General features: G+C 41.0%; 1 protein-coding gene across 1 annotated transcript in view; it reads right to left on the bottom strand.

Moving 5' to 3' along the window:
* LOC144667951 (band 3 anion transport protein-like) overlaps positions 1–22,400 on the bottom strand; it is a 77,538-nt gene that overhangs the window by 20,458 nt on the left and 34,680 nt on the right. Inside the window, exons 8-17 of the mRNA XM_078529590.1 lie at positions 19,012–19,192; positions 18,705–18,840; positions 16,071–16,146; positions 12,789–12,867; positions 11,324–11,508; positions 9,666–9,879; positions 5,710–5,916; positions 4,348–4,496; positions 3,059–3,253; positions 223–402 (exon numbers count right to left, since the gene is read on the bottom strand). Of these exons, the coding sequence (XP_078385716.1) occupies positions 223–402; positions 3,059–3,253; positions 4,348–4,496; positions 5,710–5,916; positions 9,666–9,879; positions 11,324–11,508; positions 12,789–12,867; positions 16,071–16,146; positions 18,705–18,840; positions 19,012–19,192 (1,602 nt within the window). The remainder of the gene's footprint in view (positions 1–222; positions 403–3,058; positions 3,254–4,347; positions 4,497–5,709; positions 5,917–9,665; positions 9,880–11,323; positions 11,509–12,788; positions 12,868–16,070; positions 16,147–18,704; positions 18,841–19,011; positions 19,193–22,400) is intronic.

Here is a 22,400-nt window from a genome sequence, read left to right as displayed (position 1 = left end):
ATGTAGCAAAGATAGTCACCTATGTAAAAGATTTGTCTGGTCAAAATTATAATTTTTGTATGTATTTTAATATGCTTCATTTGGGAAGACACGATTTGTCTAGTTTATCTGATTGTTCAGACAGACCTTGACCATGTAAATGGAATTGACAGTAAGCATTTTCTTCAGAAATTTATATTCTGGTGAAGTTGTGAAAAGTTAACTTTTAGCAGCGTTACTTACAGTTCCTGGAAAGAATTGACTTGTTTTCAATTTTCTTAAGGAAAAGGCAATAAGAAAGGTTCCGAACTTGAGAACAAGGGACAGCAGAGCAGTGTTGGGCTGTGGATGCTGCGGATCGTTTGAGATTGTGCCATTCACTGTTTGATTGTAAGTACCAAGCAAGGGGTGTGCCTTAAAAATCTGTTTAAAAAACACAACATGAGTGAAGAAAACATTTTTTTTTCCATTAAATGTGTTTTATTCTTTTCTGAATGGAAAATATGACAGCTTTTCAACAATTCTTCTGACCAATCTTTGAGGAAGAGAATGTGTGAGCCGGTCATCGGGGAGAATGCTGATAAGCATTGCAACTTACCGTTGCAACTCTTCAACCGTGACCCTTTGCTGACATTAACAGAGGCAATCAAAAGCGAATATTAATTGGAATATTCTATAATTCCCATATGGCCTACTCACCAATTCTACATTCCATGTAGAACAAGACTGCAGGACAGGTGCATCCGTGAAAGAGAAAAGACTGAACAAACAGTTCTATTATCAAACTTCTTCTGTGATATTTCTAATGGCCAATCCATTTGAAAAGATGAAAAATGTGAATTTTCCCCCGTCAGGGGGGATGTGCGGGAGCGGGTGCATGCAGGCGCGCCTTCGATCGACACCCCCGATCGTGGGCACGCCGCCATTTTACATGGGCGGGCCAATTAAGACCCGCCCAGCGTGACGTCCACCAGGAAGCGCTATGCACTCCCTGTGCGGACGGGGGGGGAGATTCCCTCAGCCAAGAGTGCGCTCTTTCATGCATGCGTGCGAAAGAGCGCACTCATCCCCCTGACACTAAGTGCTGCCTTAGGGAGATTGGCGCCAAATTTAAAAATGGTCAATGTACAAAAATAAAATTTCTCTGACATGTCTCCTCATGTGACACTGTCACATGCATTGGGACACGTCCATCACTTTTAATCAATCTTTTATTAAATTTTTAAAAACCCTCATGAAACCTCACCCCGCCCGTGGAAGAGGTTTCATGCTTTTTCTGAAGCCCGCCAGGGCTCCCGGTCTGGCCGCCAACCTTAAGGTTGGATGGGCAGGTCCATTAATGACTTGAATTAGTTTTTAAATGGCCTCAATAGGCCGTTGACAGTTCGGCGGGCACACAGCTGATTCGGCTGTGCCCCTGCCGACCTGAAAATTGAAATGATGCGGGGTGACGTTGGGAATTCCGCTCGACGTCATTCCGTGACATTTTACGCATCGGCGAGCGGGCCCCGCCCCCCCGCTCGCTGACCTCAATATCCTGGCCTAAGTCCCACTTTTAATGTGGGGTAGGAATTAGATGGATGGGGCAGAGGAGGGTGACAAACTATCATAACCATGGAAATGTGAGTTCTGGGAGATTTTAACCTCATCTGCATTTTCCTGGCCCAAAATCAGTGGGAACCCACAACTGGCCTCACAAGGAAAGTAATATAAAGTGAAATTATGTAGTTTGTAAGGGAGGTCTTGTGATGCAATGGTAGTGACCCTACTTCTAGGCCAGAAGCTCCAAGTTCAAGTCCCACTCTGAGACTTGATGGCTGTGGAAAGTGCATTCATAATGTGGCCAAATAGGTTGATTATCAATCTGTAAATCTTTCCAATATATCTGATGGTAGGTAGTAAGAGTGGGAAAGCTTCCTGGTCACCCATACTGCAGAAGGCAATGGCAAGCCACTGCAGTACTTTGCCAAGCATAATCATGGACCAATCCAATGGAAGTCCATGGTCACCAAGCCCTCTTCGGGCATGGTATCTGAAGAAGGAGGCTGATGTACTTTTTAGAACCTCTTTCCTTCCCAGCCCTTCTTCCCACCAGGTTAGCCCAGCAAGAAAGCCAAACTTAAAATAAAGGTTGGGCCTTGATGATGTCATTGAAGCTTAACTGTAAAAACTTGAAGCAGAACCTCATCGTTTTCCAGGGAACATCAGAAGAGCAGGTTAAAATCATAGTCTGTGCGATTGGTGGGGGCATTGCCAGGTGAATTGACATGGGCAGTTCTCACTGTTTATCTACCCAGTTACTGCCATACAGGCAAGGTTAAAATCACCCCTAAATATTTTATTAACATTATTAATACTTATTAACAATGAAAAAAGATAAACTACTCAGTACTTTTCAATTATCATCATCTTCATTCTTGTTTGCTCATATTTTTATTCTTAATGCATTTATTAATTTTAAAATTGCTCAACTCCAGTTCCTTACTGCTATCACTGTACAACGATCACAAGCCAGGTATGATTTCAGATCCTCACAGCATCATACATCATTCTTAAGTAGGTTCACCCACCTGAGCCATCTCCCACTCTCCTGATCATTTCTCTCTGAAAACCAGCTTGGAATATTTCACTGTGATAAAGCTGCCACATAAGCTATAGCTAGTTTTATTAATATCAAAAGTAAGAATTCAAAAATATATCTAATCTGCTGCCCACGGCTGGTCTTTCCTTTAGATACAGCCTCATGTCTGCGACAAAAGTATGTTCGGACTCTAACAGAACCATCAATCCAGTACACATACTCTCTGACAGAGTTCCTCCCGTACTTCTGATTAGTGTCTCTCTCATGAAGCCTCTGCTAGTGTCACACCAATACACACTCTGTCAGTGTCATTCTCCCACAGACTGTCAACGTTGCTTGCAAGCTCACTCTCTGTGTTGCTCTCAGGCAATTATTCTCTGGTAATGGTTCTCTCTCAGGTTCCCTCTTTGTTATTGTCCCTCTCTGACTCATTCTGTTAGTGTCAAGGCTCGTTTACTCAGTTAGCCTCCATCTTACATAGAATTTGCTTATACGTACCTGGAACAGTTTGTTGAAGGTTTCATAAATGAAAATGAGGGAGATTAAGATGGAGAAAATTTCTTGCGTGAATCGGGAAATAAACCGAACTAAGAAGCTGCCTTCGAAGGCAACGAGAAGGACGACGATGATAATCAACCAGAGTCCAATCCAAATCCGGCCAGCTAGGTAATCCATTTCAAGCCTTTGAATGAACTAGAAGAAAAGTTTAGAGTTTATGATTTCAGAGTAATACATTTATTGTTAGAGTAACAATTGTTCTTAACACAGGAACTTTGTGATTTAAGCATCATTCAGCGTAACACAGGCACTGTCTAAGAACTGTATCTTATTAGTACCATTTGGACAGTTTAAGAGTTACTGTATTGCTGTGCACAACACTTGGCTGGAACTGTCTATATATTTAACCAAATGGTGAGGGCGTGATACTTAAACTATCACTTTGCACAGCTAGGGCTTGATGTGAATATAGCAACATTATATGGCAGATAACCAGTATCCATTGCACCGTGTCGGGAGTTCCAAGTGTGTACAAATCCACAGCGTGCAATTGTGTGGTTCAGAATAAGGCTCAAAGCTCAATGTTAATAGTTGGAGCTTCTAAAACGTACATTCCTGGATTGTGTGTGCAGACACAACACACTGGGATATTCTATTTGCACTGCCAAAGAGAACACTTTTATTTTGTGTATCCACATTTCTAATACTGTTAAGCTATTAAAGCATTTTATCAACGTTATTCAGTTAAGTCAGTTTGTAAATAGTTAATGTGCAAGATTGGGAAGCATGCATTGAAACTTACAAAATCCTTACAGGGCTCGACAGGGTAGATGTAGATAGGATGTTTCCCCCGACTGGTGAGTCCAGAACCAGGGGACACAGTCTCAGATAAAGGACAGGCCATTTAAGACTGAGATGAGGAGGAATTTCTTCACTCAGAGGGTGGTGAATTTTTGGAATTCTCTACTCCACAGGGCTGTGAAAGCTCAGACACTGAGCATTAGTGAGACAGAAATTGATAGATTTCTGGATACTAATGACATCAAGGGATATGGGGCTAATGGGGAAAAATAGGGTAGAGGTAGATGATCAGCCACAAGCTTTTTGAAAGGTGAGCAGACTTGATGGGCCAAATGGCCTATTCCTGCACCTATTTCCTATTTTCCTATATTATTATACAGTGCACAATCAGGTGGCAAGGTATCGTGGTTCAACATAGTTGCAACATTTTTACAAACCTTTGGAAAATTGAGGCCTAAATTTATAACAAGAATAGTTTTGAGACTTACCTTATAATAAGCTTCTTCAAACACTAAGAGAGGACCTGAGAAACCCAATACAAGGAGGGGCTGTGCACCAATTAGACAGAAGATAACTCCTTGAATTGCTGTCGAAACAATCAGCTCAGAAACACCCATGTAACCTTGTGTCTTCTCCTCTGGAAACAGAAGTGACAGTAGTTAGGCACAGTCACACTGAGAAGATGGAAATACAGTTAGACTTACTGGCAAGGAATCAACATAAGTGTTTGAGATCAATATTATGCAGAGCTGAATTAAATGTCTTTGCCATTAGGTGTCATACTGAGTTCCATTCATCCTATTCAGATTTCAAATTATAAAGTTTGGGAAATAATTCTTATTTTTTTTAAATCAGAAAGTTGATCCCATTCACGTTTTAGTTGCTAGGTCTAATTTTAGCACCCTTTATCATATCTCAATTAACTGGAATAAATAACTAGTTAAGTCCAAATACGCCAGTTCAAGAAATTAAGCTAAAGGTTGACACTACTTCATGAGAGTCTGTGCCTCTGGGTGGATATAGTTAGGCTCCATGTGTCACTTCAGACTGTGATAGTTTCTGTTGTGTGCTTTTTAAATTGAGAAACCAAGGTAAAGTTCATTGTGCAGGGAACCACCAACATGGAAAAAAAAGGTAGAGTGAAGGCTTGGTAAATCAAGAAGCAATAATTAGATGATGTCAAGCTTGCCAAAAAGTCAGCAAGGGCTGGGGCCTATGTTAAAGGAAAGAATAGCTTATCAAACAAGCCTTTTCAGGACCTGGAATGTGAGAGGGGCCTTAGATGAAGCTACACAGATACAGGATTCGGATTCGAGTCCTTGACAGACTTGAACATTATATAAAGTTAGGACTTGTTAAGGGGAAAGTGCTTGGCAAAAAAAGATGAAATCAAACTTCTAAGAAGAATGAGGCCATTTTGCAGTCATGTTTGAGATCATAGTTATCTGACTTAGGAGTAGTCTGTGTCACTCTGCACTGAGACAGTTATTTTACTATTTGGAGACCTTTAGTGATACTTGATATTGCATTCTACTCTGCTATGCTAAACTACTTTGCTTGAGGAGATTTTGGGCTTCCTTCCACACTTTGGAGCACTATTTGATGACACACTGGTCTCCTCTGCTTTGTTTAAACCTAGGACACATTCTACATCATTCACATAGCTATTGAATGGGTGATATGTACAGCTACTCAAACAATCATTATTAAAGGAGTTATCAGTTGAACATATCATGATCAGATGCTTTAGCTAAAACACTTTCAGTAAAAGTATATTTGCTTCTGTGATTGTATATTTGTTTATTGAATTCTTGAAAGGATGAAAAATAATCCTCATAGTAACTTCATACCAAGGAGACCTCCAAAGGTGATGGCAGGAGACAAAGCTGCAAAATAAATGAAAATAATTGCAGCCAGACACTGAGTATTCAGGGCATCCTTGATGTCACTGAGGTATTTGGGATAGCGACGTTTAATATCCCGGATTAAACCTCCAAATAGTTTCCTAGTTCTTCTGAGAGGATCATCAATGTCAGCTGGTGCTGTCCCTCTTGCAGCTGCAATGATAGACACATTGACATGAGAAGAGTTGTACACAATTCCAGAACCAAACTACTTCCCATTGACCGCGTTCGTGAGCTTTTGGGGTGAATTTTTCTTCAGTAACTGCCCTTGCCGTCTGGATTAGATTTAATATGATTTTGAAATCTGTCTACATCACCTCATGCTGCCTGGCGCCGCAACATTTTTTGTTTCATAGTTCATTCCTCAGTAGTATTGCACACTACCTGCTGCACACACCTCTCCAATACTGATTGCCACTTACTCTATCTCGCTATCTGCAGCTACAGTCACTGACTGCTAACCACACCACCCTGTTATCCACATTTCCTTGTACTGACAGCTTTCTGTTCATCTTAGGTTGAGCACAATCCGTATCATCTCATACTCTTTCTACATTCTCTACCACCCATTTTATTTACATAGTGCAATATCCATGCTGCCCAGTACCCATGTCACCTGATGCTGTACGGTATCTGCACTGACTGATGACCACATTATCTGTTATCCACAATGTCTGCTCACCAAACTCCCTTATACTGTCTTCACCGTCTGCATCAACTCTTGCTGCCTTTCATCTACACCACTCATACAATAGTATAAAACTGTGGCTTTGTCTCAATTCTTTATTTGCTAGAAAAAAATTTCTAGAATGTTCTCTACTGAGATTTCCTCATTCACAAAGCTGCTTTGATCTCCTGTGCTAATTTTGGATTATTGTATAAATCCTGAAACTGCCTGGAAACAGCTGATAATATATATATATTAAACACCCCAGTCATGCTCACATTACCTACTGCCAAAGTAATCAATACATCTCTAGTAAGTCCACATGCAACCTGGGTGCCAAAGCTACATGCTAAAGCATTGCTATTCAAACTGAATAAATAGTAGTCACAATCTCAGACAAACGTAAAACTGGAATTTGTTCTGCAACACTATGCAATCATATAGAGCTGTCATGAAAATATAATAATTCTCATAATATTATTGTGATTTATTGTAAACGTAGATTAATAGTGGGGTTTGGATATTGTGTGTGTGTGTGTGGGATTTAATTGAATTGGAGACAGCTGGTCTGGACGCTTTGAGTCATCAAAAAGAAACTAGGTTTTAAATGCTAATTATGTAAACATGGCTGAAGTTTTAGAGGTGTGAGAAAAATTAGCATTTTTAGATAGACCAGAATAGTTTGAATTTCAAAGAGATGGTAAGTTGTTACGCCTAGCCAGAAGAAGCTAAGCCAAACAGTGTGTTTATTTTTCCCAAAGGTTACTGATAAAATTAGTACTGTGAAAAGATTTGTATTATGAGAAAGGTAAAGTTCAAAGACATACCGGAACAATGGAATTTACATTAAAAAGGGAGAAACATGTATAAAGGAGACGAGGCTATGTGTCAGAGGAGAAGGCATTCTAAGACCTAACAAAAGCGTGAAAAGCCTCCAGCCTCTGTGCATCGAGTTGCTGAGTACAAAGCTGAGAAAATTCACTTTGAATTCGACTGTCCAGGGTATTGTGTTGCTTTGTCTGGGTCTATTTAAATCTATTTGTTTTTACTGTTGCCTTAATGGAGGTGCAACTGGGAGCCAGATTAATTATGGGTTTTAGGAGTTATTATAGTAATAATATGTAGACTTACGTACGGGCTTCAAACCTTTTCTTTTGTTAATAAATGTTTAATTTAGTTTTCTAAAAACCTCTGAAGTCATGGTAGTCTTATGACTTCTGAATTCGGGGCACACATCTCAAAATAAAATACAAATTGCAAAACAGTCGTGACTGTGTGATCAGGTTTCCCCTGTGGACTTGATCCATCTGGCACACATCATCTGCCACACCATAACAAGAGCATACGAACAACGACAAACAAGAAAAGACTCAGTGGTCCTTTCAGCCTGTCCCACACAACTGCGGTGCCTTGTGCATCACAAAATAACCAGATTCAGCTAGGGTCTCTCAATTACTGGTTTATTTCTGATCTACTAGTGTGGGATATTTTCACTCGTGACCTGACAATGTAAAATGTAAATATATCCAAAATGTAAGTGCTGTCTCCAGAATCCATTTTACATCTGGTCACTGTAAAATACACCATTTATCTGTGCTGATCTCAATCTACTTCATCAGGATCTGTAATCCATTCCAGACAATCACTTTGTTGATATTCTGAGTCACTCACTGTTTGAGCAACATTCAACCAAACCTATTGATTTGGAAAGGAGGAAAAAACAGATGTCCAGAATTGTGTGCAAATTTTTGATTTCAGAAGGAATTCCTAATGGCGAAACACCTTGCATTCCAATTATTTTTGGCTTATATAAGTACGGTACATGACTTAGGGGAGAATTTTTCCTATGGCGGGAGTGGGCGGGGGCAGGCGCAGAGCCGATTGCCGCCTGCGATCGGCTGTGTGGTGCCATTTTACGTGGTCGGGCCAATTAAGGCCCGCCCAGTGTAATGCGTGGCCAGTGGCGCTCAGCGCTCTTTCGCATGCGCATAAAAAAGTGTAGTAATCTCCCTAAGGCATGGGGCTGCCTCAGGGAGATTGAATGGATCGGAAAACTTTTTAATTGATAAGATATAAAATTTATTTAAACATGTCCCCTCATGTGACAGTGTCACATGAACTGATACATGTTTGTGAAGTTAGGAAAATTTATTTATTTATTTTATAAAAGCTTCAGGAAAACTTATCCCGCCCGTGGATGAGGTTTCATGAAAAATGTGAAGGCCGCTTGGGCTTTTCGCCTGCCCGCCAATCTTAAGGTTGGACGAGCAGTGTTCTTAACAAGTTTAATTACTTTTTTAATGTCCTTAGTAGGCCGTTGACAGTTTGCTGGGCGCACACCCGCTGAATAAAATATCAAAATGATGTGCAATGACGCCAGGACGCACACCCAATGTCATCGCGCATCATTTTATGCATCGGCGTATCGGGCCTGCCCCCGCACGCCGATGGCAAAATTTTGCCCATAGCTTGTGATCTAGGGATCTTGGAAAATGCATTTACATTACATAGTGGTGTACTATACTACCAGGGATAAGGGACGTCAATTATGCGGGGAGTCTAGAGAAGCTGTTCTTACAGGTGAGAAGATCAAGGTGTGATTTAATAAAGGTGTTCAAGATCATTAAGGGTTTTGATAGAGTAAGTGAGGGGAAACTGTTTCCATTGCCAACAGGGTCATTGTGTACATTGTACAAAATATAATTGCCTCACAGGTATAACAATGGCATTTGAATTTGATATGTTGCTAATGATCTCAAGGCAATTTGTAATTCCAAAAACCTGTCTTTCTATTCTTGAGGACACAAATTTAAGATAATTGGTATATGAACCAGAGAGGAGATGAGGAGGATTTTTTTTTTACACAGTTCATTGTTATGAATGCACTGCCTGAAAGGATGGTAGAAGCAGATACAACATCCAACATCCAAGCGGGAACTGAGTGTACAACTTGAAAAGGGGGGAAAAAGTTGAAGGGAAAGGAGAGGGAGGAATTGGATAGCTTTTTCAAAGAGCTGGCACAGATACGATGGGCTGAAATGTCTCCTTTTATGCTGTAGGGTTCTCTGATTTCTATGGTGCACCCTGGATTTTAAGTGTGGTTGTGGGGAATTTGGAAGTTACTTTGTTCCTGAAATTTGTCGGATATACAAGGTATGTTTCATTGCAGAGACTAAAACTCCCTCTTTTTGCCAAACTACCCTCATTGTATGAATGGAAAGAGACATTATCCTACCTAGCTGGGAAGTGTCATCTCCTTTTGCCAATGTGTCTTCCTGCTGCTTCTGCCTCTTCATCAACATTTCATGCTGAAAGGGTATCACAGATCTTAGCAGCGCCTCATCTTGAATCTCTGTTGGTGGAATGACAATACTGCAGTCCAGGAACTCACTGATACCATTCAGCAAATCATTGCAGTCCTTTGCTTTATATGCGACTTTTTGGAATGTCTGGAGAAACATGAGAATTGATCCAGGAAGTCATTAAAGCACCTCACAATGATTTTCTGCAACAAGAAAATGATCTGTCTCTTTGCACTCTTAAATGTGAACAATTGAAAGATAATACAAGGCCTTTGAACTGTAAACCCTTTTAGTTCTCATGATTTATTATTATCTGGATTGCTCAGTAAAAGGGTTTAAGCCTTGCTGTAAGCAAGTAACAAAGGATTCTCACTGTTAGCCTCCGTTGGGAAACTGCTGATCTGATAGTTGAATTAGGGCACTATAAATTTGCCTTGCCCTGCACTGTTTGTGTGTCTTCAGTATTCTATGATTTTCCTTTCAAACGTGTTTGATAATTTCCAGGAGCCCGCAGAGATTCACATGAATGTTGCAATGTCATTATATGCCAAAGGTTATGTGAAAACCTTTCCCTCTCTCTCAAAGATTTTCCAGTGATGATGATTGCATTAAGTATAGCTTCCCATGTGTTTAATGATACTAAGAAGTTGAACAAGACTAGAGAAATGCTGAGGACTAACTTTAAATTGAAACATTGATACTTTAAATAGATGTTATACAGTGTGCAGTTTGAGTATACCACACCTGAAGTTGCATTTGAATAATGTTAGTTAGATTATCTCTATTAAACATGGAGGCATTTTCTGCCAGCCACAAAGAAAATCAGTTACTCACTGTCAGTTGTTGTAACTGAATGAATCCAAGTATAACTTGAATCCCTAAATATTGGGCCTGTGTTCCATCTTTACTTTGGATCTGCTGCTTTGGTAAGTTGCTATAGAAACTGCTAAACTTACCCAGAGTGAATCTTGTCCAATGTGAACGTGAGTAGCAAGGTAATCAAAAGGAAAATGATTCTTTTAGAGACTCAAAATTCCATTGATTTGAGATGCAGATCTAATAGCTAAAGTTATTCTAATAGCTAATAGTTATTCCAGCCAGTGCCAAATTGGTAACACACTGTAGTGTAGCCATACCTGACTTCATCATTATAATCTGCTAACCCCTTTACCTTATTTACCACTACCACTAGTAAGAGAATACAAGGTGTCAACCTGACAGTTAATATTTTGTACGATTATAGTTAATACAGAACAATTTAACACCTAACTCTGTACGACAGCCAAAACTGTCAATGAATAGAACAGTTCCTCACTCTGACTTGATCTGCCTAAGCTGACTTAGGATAAGAAATATTCATTAGCGCAGGATCATCCTTCACCCAGATAAATGTATTATTACATTATTACAAACCCTGACATTACAAACTTCTCAATGCAACAAACTCACTGATTTCAATGGAAGCTAAATTATGGCCAGTAATTGAGCTCCAGTCTTGGTAAGAAATGCTTGGCTGGTTTCCATAAGCTTGGAACAATAAGGTGTGAATTGTATGTACTAAAAGTCTCAAAGCTTCAGAAAGTTTCCATACCCTGTCTGCCATTAAAGTTGAAATTGAACGTCCAACTTCGTGGTAATTCATCTTAGAAGTGCTGGGTCCCAGGAGCACATAAATAAATCGGATAGGGATGGAAATTTCTAGGATTGATTCCAGCTGAACAGCTGTCTCTAGTCGCACAAAGCCCATAGTGGGAGAACGCAGAGACTCCACACAGCCTGCCAAAGAGAAAGCATTGAGATTTCTTAGAATATTTTCAGTATCTCATTCACATACATTTCAAAATCTAGGTGACAAGCTAGGTCAGAAATTCAAGCCTCAGCATTGGTCACCTCATTTATCTGTGCTGCTGCTTATCATAACTTGAAGAAAAAAAGAAAAAGAAAAAATCCCTTAATGGCATATCTTTTTTTGTTGCAAGTATTTCCATTTAAAAATTCCTGCAATTTTTTGTGGTCTGAATCCAGTGGTGTCTGGGGCATGAAGAAAATAAGCATCAACTAATAGTGATCTAGGGTGAAGGTCCAAAACATGACATTTGTATCACTTTAAATCAGCTTGGTGAACATAAATGATCAAATTGCTATTAGTGGCAGTAAGGCTGGAGGAAATAACAGTGTTCAGAGTAAAGAGAGATACCTTAAAGTAACTTAAGTCCCAAGAAGTTGAAGTGTAAGATTAAAGACATTTAATGTTGCAGACTTGAGTATTAGAAGTAAGGAACTGGAATCAAGGGCATGGACAATTTGCAAAGATATCAACATTTTAGAAAAATGACCATAAGCAGGAGATGAATAAAGTAAAAAAAAAACTTTTATATGTTATCAAATGCAACAGCTAGTTTGCACTAGCAACATACTACAAATAGCAATGAGATGAATAACAATATAATTTGTTTTGGTGGTTTTAGCGAAGTGTTGAATATTGGCCAGAACACACAGAGAACTCTCTGCTTTCCTTTGAAGAGTGCCAACAGATTGAACCTTGGCTCAACCATTTGTCCAAGGAATAGCTTCTCAAACAATGTGGCACTTATTCAGTATTTCACTGGGGTGTCCAACCCAGATTACGAGCTCCAGTTCTGGAAAACTGTTTGCAGCGATAGACCTATCAAATTAACCAAGGTGCGGTCTCAAAATAAAGGACCATAATGGCAGGAAGGGTGATGGCAAGAATAGATTTGGTAGAAATTGCATAACAAATATCTGAAGTGCACTGCAATTGCACCCATCTCCAGTCATGAGGCTGGCCTACATATTACCCATGCAGATCAGTCTCACATGATGCTACTATTTTGCCACATTATTAAAACATTTCTAATTTTGGTTGGTGTGTGATGGCGCAACTTATCAAAGGACCACTGACTCCATTGACCCTGCCCCGAGAACGATGGCAGGTGACAGCCTGCATGAAAATTTTGTGATTCTTATTCTAATTCAAACTATTTTCTTTGTTGCTACCTACATTAAAACACACTGTAAGCAAAGACCACACTTACCAACAAGCACTATAGTGGCTTCTGTATTTTCTGGGATTTTATCCATTATTTCTGAGTGACTCTTCTTCTGACGACGTTCCTGTGTCATAATCACAAAGCATTACAGTTTACTTCGAGGCAAACTTTTTTCCAGCTTTCTTGCTACAAATAAAACCAAGCACCTTAAAAAAACCTGGAGAGAAATTCTCATAAGTGGGATTCTTTTATGGTTGTGTACATCAGAACTGTGACTGTACCAGTAGTATTCATTAACTCTCTGACCACACAGGTCATATAAAACACTGTCCATCAACACTGCAATTGTGTAGGCTACATATGATAGCCGCATGATCAGAATACAGTACACATGTTCAGTAATGCACATTAGTTCTGCAAAACTTGTTTAAGACAGTGTACATCAGCACAATGATCATATAGATAGCCTTCCACAATTTATAGCAGGTACTTTTCAGATCAGGTATTAAACTAATGGAAAAATCAATGTACAAACAGTTCTATCAAAATATCCATTTCAATTGTAAATTGTATTACTCTTAATAGAGGCAGAGAGGCTTTCCCATAGTGACATATAAGGCAGACAAAACACGTGCTTATGTCTGTTTCCATGGCTAGTTTTTTCCTGAAACAGGTCACCAGAGATATTGGCAGGATTTTTCCTATGGCTGGCGGGCTGGGAGGGAGCGGGGAGTGGGCGGGCACAGAGCTGATTGCCGCCCGCGATCGACTCTGCACCGCTATTTTACATGGATGGGCCAATTAAGGCCCGCCCAGCGTAATACGTGACTGGTAGCGCTCAGCACTACCTGTATGGGTGGGGGGAGGAGGAAGATTCGGGGCTAGCACCTCAGGGAGATTGAATGTATATTAAAATAATTAAAGAAATGATTTAAAAATGTACTTAAACATGTCCCCTCATGTGACTGTGTCACATGAGTGGAGACATGTTTTTATATTTATGAAAATTTATTTATTTATTTAATGAAACCTTCAGGAAACCTCATCCCGCTCGTCGATGAGGTTTCCTGAAAAACGTGAAGGCTGCTTGGGCTTCTCGCCTGCCCCCCGCCAACCTTAAGGTTGGACGGGCAGCATTCACAAGTGGTCAATTAATTTCTTAATGGCCTTAATAGGCTGTTTACATTTCGGCGGGCGCGCAGCTGACTCCGGCATGTGCACATCGAACAAAATATCGTGATTGCACGCGATGATGTCAGGACGCATGCCCGACATCATCCCGTATCGTTTCATGTGTCGACGTGTTGGGCCCTCCCCCGCATGCCGACCGGAAAATTCTGCCCTATAACTTGAGGGGCACCAATCCGTTTCATGTATGGCCAACCAGGAGACTCTCCCACTCTTACTACCTGTCATAGGCATATTGGAGGGATTTACAGGCTAATAACCAACCTTTGGCCACATTGTGAACACACCTGTAAGGACTCCATCCCATTCTCTCAGTTCCTTCGCCTCCGTTGAATCTGTTCTGATGACGCCAACTTCAAAAACAGTTCCTCTGACATGTCCTCCTTCTTCCTTAACCGAGGTTTTCCACCCACGGTCGTTGACAGGGCCCTCAACCGTGTCCGGCCCATCTCCCGCGCATCCGCCCTCACGCCTTCTCCTCCCTCCCAGAAACATGATAGGGTTCCCCTTGTCCTCACTTATCACCCCACCAGCCTCTGCATTCAAAGGATCATCCTCCGCCATTTCCGCCAACTCCAGCATGATGCCACCACCAAACACATCTTCCCTTCACCCCCCCTGGTGCCATTCCGTAGGGATCGTTCCCTCCGGGACACCCTGGTCCACTCCTCCATCACCCCCTACTCCTCAACCCCCATCTATGGCACCTCCCCATGCCCACGCAGAAGATGCAACACCTGCCCCTTCACTTCCTCTCTCCTCACCGTCCAAGGGCCCAAACACTCCTTTCAAGTGAAGCAGCATTTCACTTGCATTTCCCCAAACTTAGTCTACTGCATTCGTTGCTCCCAATGCGGTCTCCTCTACATTGGAGAGACCAAACGCAAACTGGGCGACCGCTGCAGAACACCTGCGGTCTGTCTGCAAGAAAGACCCAAACATCCCAGTCGCTTGCCATTTTAACACTCCACCCTGCTCTCTTGCCCACATGTCTGTCCTTGGCTTACTGCATTGTTCCAGTGAAGCCCAACGCAAACTGGAGGAACAGCACCTCATCTTCCGACTAGGCACTTTACAGCCTTCCGGGCTGAATATTGAATTCAACAACTTTAGATCTTAAACTCCCTCCCTCCATCCCCACCCCTTTTCTTCCCCCTCCCTTTTGTTTTTTCAATAATTTATATAGATTTTTCTTTTCCCACCTATTTCCATTATTTTTAAATCTACAACTAATACCTTGTCAGTCTTTCCACCCCACCCCCACTAGAGCTGTACCTTGAGTGTCCTGCCATCCATTCTTAATTAGCACTTTTCTTAGATAATATCACCATCTTCAACACCTCTTTGATCCTTTTGTCTGTGACATCTTTTGATTATCTGCTCCTATCACTGCTTGCTTGTCCCTACAACCACCCCACCCTCAACTTCTCTCCCCCGCCCCCCCCCACCTTAAACCAGCTTATATTTCACCCCTCTCCTAACTATACTCAGTTCTGTTGAAGGGTCATGTGGACTCGAAACGTCAACTCTTTTCTTCTCCACCGATGCTGCCAGACCTGCTGAGTTTTTCCAGGTAATTCTGTTTTTGTTTTGGATTTCCAGCATCCGCAGTAGTTTTTTGTTTTTATCTATTGATTTTTTGTGTTTAACAATGTGAAGAATGGCAAACCTGAGAATTGAAATATTTTTCTACTTCTGGTGCCTAGTGGCTAAACGAGACACTCCCAGGCTAGTTATAATATGGTTTTGTTGCATTTCCAGCTAAAATATAAAATGCATTAGCAGCAATTTATTGCTTTCTCTACACTACTCCATCAAGCTTTCCCAATTGGGCCATACCACTGAACCTAGGTGCAGACTGCCCAACCTCATTTTGCACAACTCTTAGAATGAAATAAAATTTTCATCTCAGGGTCTTTGTTGGATTTTGATCCCCAGTTCTCTGTTGAACCTGCTGGTCTATTCATTTCTCCATTGGTAAATAGCTATGGATATTACCTATTGACTAATGGCTGTGACAGCATTCCACCATTTCAATTAATACAACATTTTCTGCTTGTTTTTCTTAAGATTGTTTGAAATTAACTCCTTGGGTAGGTAGTGACCATTTTCAATGCATCTATTGGTATGTTGACTTGCCTGTTTAATGGGGTGGAGTTGTATATCTTGGTCAGGCACAAAGAGCCGAGTGGTATCACCTTCATCCAAGTGGTGTCTATGATAATAAAACATTCAAATTGTTTAATGTACATTTAAATACAATGTTGAACACATCTCTAGAACAGCTGGCAATCACATGTACTTTGTGAGGCTGCTTCCCATGGTCTGCTATTTAAAATCATAGAATTATAGAATGGTACATTATAGACAGAGGCCATTCATCCCACTTTGCCAGTGCCGCCTCCTTGATAGAGCTATCCAATTAATCCCACTTCCATGCTCTTTCACCGTAGCCCTATAAATCTCTTCCCTTCAATTTTATGTTCTCTCTTCTGAAGGTTACAACTAAAGCTGCTTTCAACATTATTTCAGGCAATGCATTCCAGATCACAATAACTCCCTGTGATTTTTTAAAAAAAATCCTGTTTCTTTAACCATTCATCTTAAATCTGTGTCATCTGATTACTGGCCCTTCTGCCATTGGAAAAAAGTTTCTCTTTACTTACTCCATCAAAATCATTCATGATTTTTGAATACCTATCAAATGAAAACTTAATCTTTGCTCTTTGGGAACTACCCCACCTTCTCCAGTCTTTCCACATAATTAAAATCCCTCAACCCAGGTACCATGCTGATAGATCTCTTCTGCACCCCTCTCAAAGCCTTGACATCCTTCTGAAAGTGTGGTGCCCAGAATTGAACACACTATTCCAGCTGAGGCCTAACCAGTGTTTTATAAAGGTTTAGAATGTCTTTCCTGCTTTTTGCTGTTCCTCTATTTGTGTCAGCCATGACTCAGTTGGTAGCACTCTTACCTTTGAGTCACAGGATTATGGTTTTAAGCCCACTCCAGAGACTGCAACATAAGAATCTAGGTTGACACTCTAATATAATACATTAAACTGAGGCCCTGTCTGCTTTCTAAGGTGGATGTAAAAGATACCATGGCACTATTTTGAAAAAGAGCAGGAGAGTTATCCCCTATGTCTTGGCCAATATTTATTCCCCAACCTCAGACTTCATCAAAGAACTCAATCAATTCAGCCTAATAAAATCAGGCTTTAACAAATCTGTACTGACTTTAATTTATGAGTCCATATTTTGCCCCATTTTCAGAATGGGAATAATTTCATTATCAGCATGAGAATCCACTAATCCCTGGTAAGAATCTCAAGACCCTATACACTAATTGTCCCTGCTACTCCATCCCACTCACTTCCGCCCCTGTCTCCCCAGAGTGGGATGCAATGTAGACAATCCATTTATTAAACACTTAAACAGAGAAGGTAATTATCTTTAAGAAACGATCTTTCTTCCTGTTTACTTTTCTTTATAGTCTTTCTTTTTTAATGTTTTGATTTTTTTAATAAGCTAGTCTATATAACTTTACTTCAAAAAAATATGTATTTATTCTTTGATTTTTATATTCATTTCTTTTCACCATGTACTTTTACATCATGTGAGCAAGGGTCACATTGTCTCATACATGTACCATGGAAATTTATAACAAATTTGGAGACATACTCGGAAAGGTATACCAGAAATGTACTAAAGTGCCTTTACTAGAGATTTATTGAAGATTTAGATCCAGAAATACTAGAGGATGCTGCTAAAGTTAATTTACACTGTGTAATGAAGATGTAACGGTTTCAGAATTTTTTAATGGATGTAATTGTATTAAGGCCAACAAAAAGTGAATTCAAAATGAAAAATAGCAAATGTATAACATTTTATTTCAATGTTTATTTTTCGCTGGCGCCTGCATGGTACACGATCAGAAATTGGATGGGACAATTCACTGGGTCAGATCTTCCTGCCTTGATGCAGTTTTGGCTATTTTACTCAACCAGCGCATGGGGAGGGTGGTGGGAAGTGTCCTTTTTACTGGAGGGAGGGGGAGTTACTGGATGGACAGGGTATTGGGGGAAATCGCCAAGGGCCCATTAAGAAACCATGTGCTGGTTCAGCATGCTGGAGCATCAAGACAGTGTTATAGTGTGGGAGAACAGATGTTTAATTGTGCACCCCAATGAGTTAAAGATCTCAACTATGCTGCTGTGGGAGGAAAAGAATAGATCCAAACACTGGTCTCAGGGTGGGGGAGTGGGGTGGTGGTGGGGTGGAATCATGTCAGAAGTTACCTAGAGGCTAAGTGATACATCTGCCATTATCGTATTCAGAAGTGTGACTAACAAAAGTCAATAGGTTAGTGGGGCTTGCTAGTTCTGTAGGCCATGACTTGGAGAGAGCATAGAGGCACAAAAAAACGAGGAATAACTAGTAGATCAATATGTACCCAACAACAAAGCTACTTTCCTAATTTTCTTGCAAGTAAACCAGACATAGTGGGTGAAGCATACTGAAGTCTTCATAAAGTAATGAGGACATCTAGCTCAACCAATACAGTTCCTTCGTTTTAACATGTTTACTTAGTCAGTCAGGAATGTTACCCAATAGATAGGATAGCAGAAAACAATTTTTTTCACCATTGCAGCAGCAGCTTCTTCTGCTTTCAAAATACTTGATCCTCCAGTAACTTCCTATAATGAACCTGCTGGTAGCTGCAGGAACCTAATTCTGTGGCTGAAGAGATGGAGGACACAGTCAATTTACCTGTGTTTCTGGAGCAAGACATTCAGTACACTGATTTTATTTTCTGCCTTGATCTGATCTTTGGCTAACATCTCTTCGACTATATGAACACTAATGCCAGGAAATGTGTTTTCCTTCAGGTCAAGTAGGATGGCACCTGTTGTGAGGGAGAAAAAACAGTTTTAAACCGGTTTTTGAAAACATGTCTTGTAACAACACCAGAACTATATCAGTTTTGCAATATTATTATTGAACTTTGATTACATTGGCAGTACAACCTCTGAACTTCCATATTTCTAAAGGATTGAAAAATAGGCACTATACTCACCTTTACTGATGCCCTTTCTGAGTTCCAGGAGACTCTTGAAGGTGAGGGAAGGGATATTTGGTTTACCCCAGCTGTCTGTATCCTTGTTCAGATCCTCTTCATACTTTATCCATCGTCCAGCTTCTTGCCAATAATATTGTTTCTCTTTGTCCATCATCAGTTCATTCATTTCAACGAATACCTGTGGTAAGACCCAGCAATAAGGATTGAAGAGGCTGAACAATGGGCAATTTCAACTCTTTTCTGAAATCACATTGATCTTATGATTGCACTCAGACCCTGGTGGATATACAACTCCCATCAGTTTTGATAAAAGCAAAATACTGCAGGTGTTGGAAATCTGAAATAAAAACAGAAAATGCTGGAAAAACTCAGCAGGTCTGACGGCATCTGTGGAGAGAGAAACAGGGTTATTGGCCAGGGTTTTCCTGCCCCCGTTGAGGGCAGTACCCGCCTCGGGCGAGGCGGCGCCCCAGCCAGAGGTCCATTGACTTGAGGGCAGGACCGGAAGATCGCGGCGGCGGGCGGATACGGAAAATCCCGCCCATCATTTCAAGTCTGTATGACCCTTCTTCAGAGCTATGAAGAAGGGTCATGCAGACTTGAAACGTTAACTTTGTTTCTCTCTCCATAGATGCTGTCAGGCTTGTTGAGTTTTTCCAGCATTTTCTGTTTTTATCCCATCGGTTTTGCGTTGGTTTGCCTTATTTTATTGAAAATATTCCAAATCTCTCTAAGTGGTGCTCTCATCAGTGCTCGATAAGGTATGCTCCATGGGTATGTTTTATGATTTGTCTATTGTTAAGCATGCAGAAATTTGGCAATTTTAAAGCAGAGATAATAATGATGGTGACCCTAAAACTGAATTTTCATGGGTGAAGATGCGGGCAGTATTTTTGAGTCATTTTGACTAGCCTCTTAATGAGTAACAATGGATTACAATATGGGAGGACAATCTGCATATTTTAATATTAAAATATACAGATTGCAAGAACATGATTGCTCAGAACTGTATGATATTAGACGTGCTGCTGAACAATATTTTGAAATGATATAATGACAGCCTAAAATGAAGATGAGGAAGTCAATAAAGAGGCAGGTAAGTGTCGGCCCACCTCAGCAAGAATTCTATCACTCAAAGTTCTACACATGAAATAGTTAATAAATTACATTTAAGGCTAGTGGCTTCTGATTTACATGAGAAATTTGACAGAACTGTGGAATGCATTCCCCAATTCACTAATAGAAATCCTGGAGTTCTGTTTACTAGAAATTGAATTTGACTCATTTGGTCCCAGTCAGGGAAGAAAGAAACAACCTGACCACATTTTCAGAAATACCCTAAAGTACTTTGTTTTTATTTATTCATGGAATGTGGGCAGTGCTGGCAAGAGCAGCATTTATTGCCTTTCTCTAATTGCCTTTGAGTAGGTGTTGTTGGTGCTGGTGCTGGTGGTGAACTGTCTTTTTGACCTGCAGTCAGGTGAAGATGCACCCACAGTGCTGTCAGCAAGGGAGTTTCAGGGTTTTGACCCAATGATGGAATGACATGTTTTCAACTTGGGATAGTGTGTAACTTGGAGAGGAATTTGGAGGAGGTGTTCTTCCCATGCACCTGATTCCCTTGTCTTTCTTGGTGGTAAAGGTTGTGGGTTTGGAAGGTGATGTTGAAGCCTTGGTGAGTTGTTGCAGTGCATCTTGTAGTTGGTACACATTGAAGTTACAGTGCACCAGAGGTGGAGAGAGTGAATGTTTAAGATGGTGGACGGGATGCCAATAAAGTGAGTTGCTCTGGCCTGGATGTTGTTGGAGCTGCTTCGTCTATGCAAGTATTCCATCACACTCCTGACTTGTGCCTTGTAGCTGGTGGACTGGCTTTGCGGAGTCAGGGGGTGAGTTACTCGCTGTAGAATTTCCACTCTCTGACCTGCTCTTGCAGCTACAGCATTTATATGCTGGTCCAGTTAACTTACTGGTCAATGATAACCTGAAGGATGTTGATGTAGAGGATTCAGTGATGGTAATGCCATCGAATATCACATGGAGATGGTTAGGTTCTCTCTTGTTGGAGATGGTCATTGCCTGGGACTTGTGTGGTGTAAATGTTACTTGTCACCTATGAGCCCAAGCCTGAAAGTTGTCTAGGTTTTTGGGCATGTGGGCATAGACTGCTTCAGTATCTGAGGACTGGTAAATGTATTGAAACTGTGCAATCATTAGTGAGCATCCCCATTTCTGGCCATATGATGGAGGCAAGGTCATTGAAGCAGCTGAAGATGGTAGGATCTAGGACACTGCCCTGAGGAACTCCTGCACTGATGTGCAGAACTGAGATGGTTGATCTCCAACTACTACAACACCTCATGATCCTTTGTGCTAGCTATGACTACAGCCAGTGGAGAGTTTCCCCCAGTTCCCATTGACTTCATTTTCACTCGGCTTCCTTGATGCAACACTCAATCAAATGCTACCATTATGTCAAGGGCAGTCACTCATCTCATATCTTGAAGTCAGCTCTCTTATCAATGTTTGGACCAGGTTCGGCATGAATGGTCCTAGGGAAATGCAAATTGAGGAGGTTATTGCTGGGTGAGTGCTGTTTGATAGCACTGTCAGTGACACCTTCCATCACTTTGCTGAGGGTAGGTTGACTTATTAGGATGGTAATTGGTCGAGTTGGATTTTTTCTACTTTTTGTGAACAGAGGCTTATCTGGGCAATTTTCCGCTTTGATGGGTAGACACCAATATTGCAGCTGTACAGGAACCATTTGGTTGGAGGTTCAGTTAGTTCTGGAGAATGAGTTTTCAGCACCACAGCTGGGGTGTTGCGGGGGGCCATAGCTTTTGCTGTGTTCAGTATGATCAGCCATTTTTGATATGATGTGGAGTGAATCAAATTGGCTAAAGACTGGCTTTTGTGTTGGTGAGGAGCACAGAAGAAGGCTGAGATGGGTTATCTATTCTGCCTGAAGATAGTTGCAAACACTACAGCCATGTCTTTCGCATTTGCACATTGGAGTTAATTATCATTGATAATGGGGATGTTCATGGATATTTAATTGTCCACCACCATTTATGATTGGATGTGGCAGAACTGCGGAGCTTTGATCTGATCCATTGGTTATGAGGTCACTTAGCTCTGTCTATAACATACTGTTTCTTCTGGTTAACATGCATGTAGCCTGTGTTATAGCTTCACCAGATTGACACTTCATTTTTAGGTTCTGCCTGGTGCTGCTCCAGGCATGTGCTTCTACACCGCTCATTGAACCAGGGTTGGTCCCCTTGGTGGTTGATAATGGTAGAGTGAGGGATATGCTGAGCCATGAGTGTGATGGAATATAATTCAGCTACTGCTGCACTCAGCACCTCATGGGTGCTCAGTTT

The sequence above is a fragment of the Cetorhinus maximus genome, chromosome 25 (assembly GCF_964194155.1).
Source record: "Cetorhinus maximus chromosome 25, sCetMax3.hap1.1, whole genome shotgun sequence".
Lineage (NCBI taxonomy): Eukaryota > Metazoa > Chordata > Chondrichthyes > Lamniformes > Cetorhinidae > Cetorhinus > Cetorhinus maximus.
The sequence above is the reverse complement of the archived record's forward strand: the minus strand, read 5'-3'. Positions and strand labels throughout refer to the sequence as shown.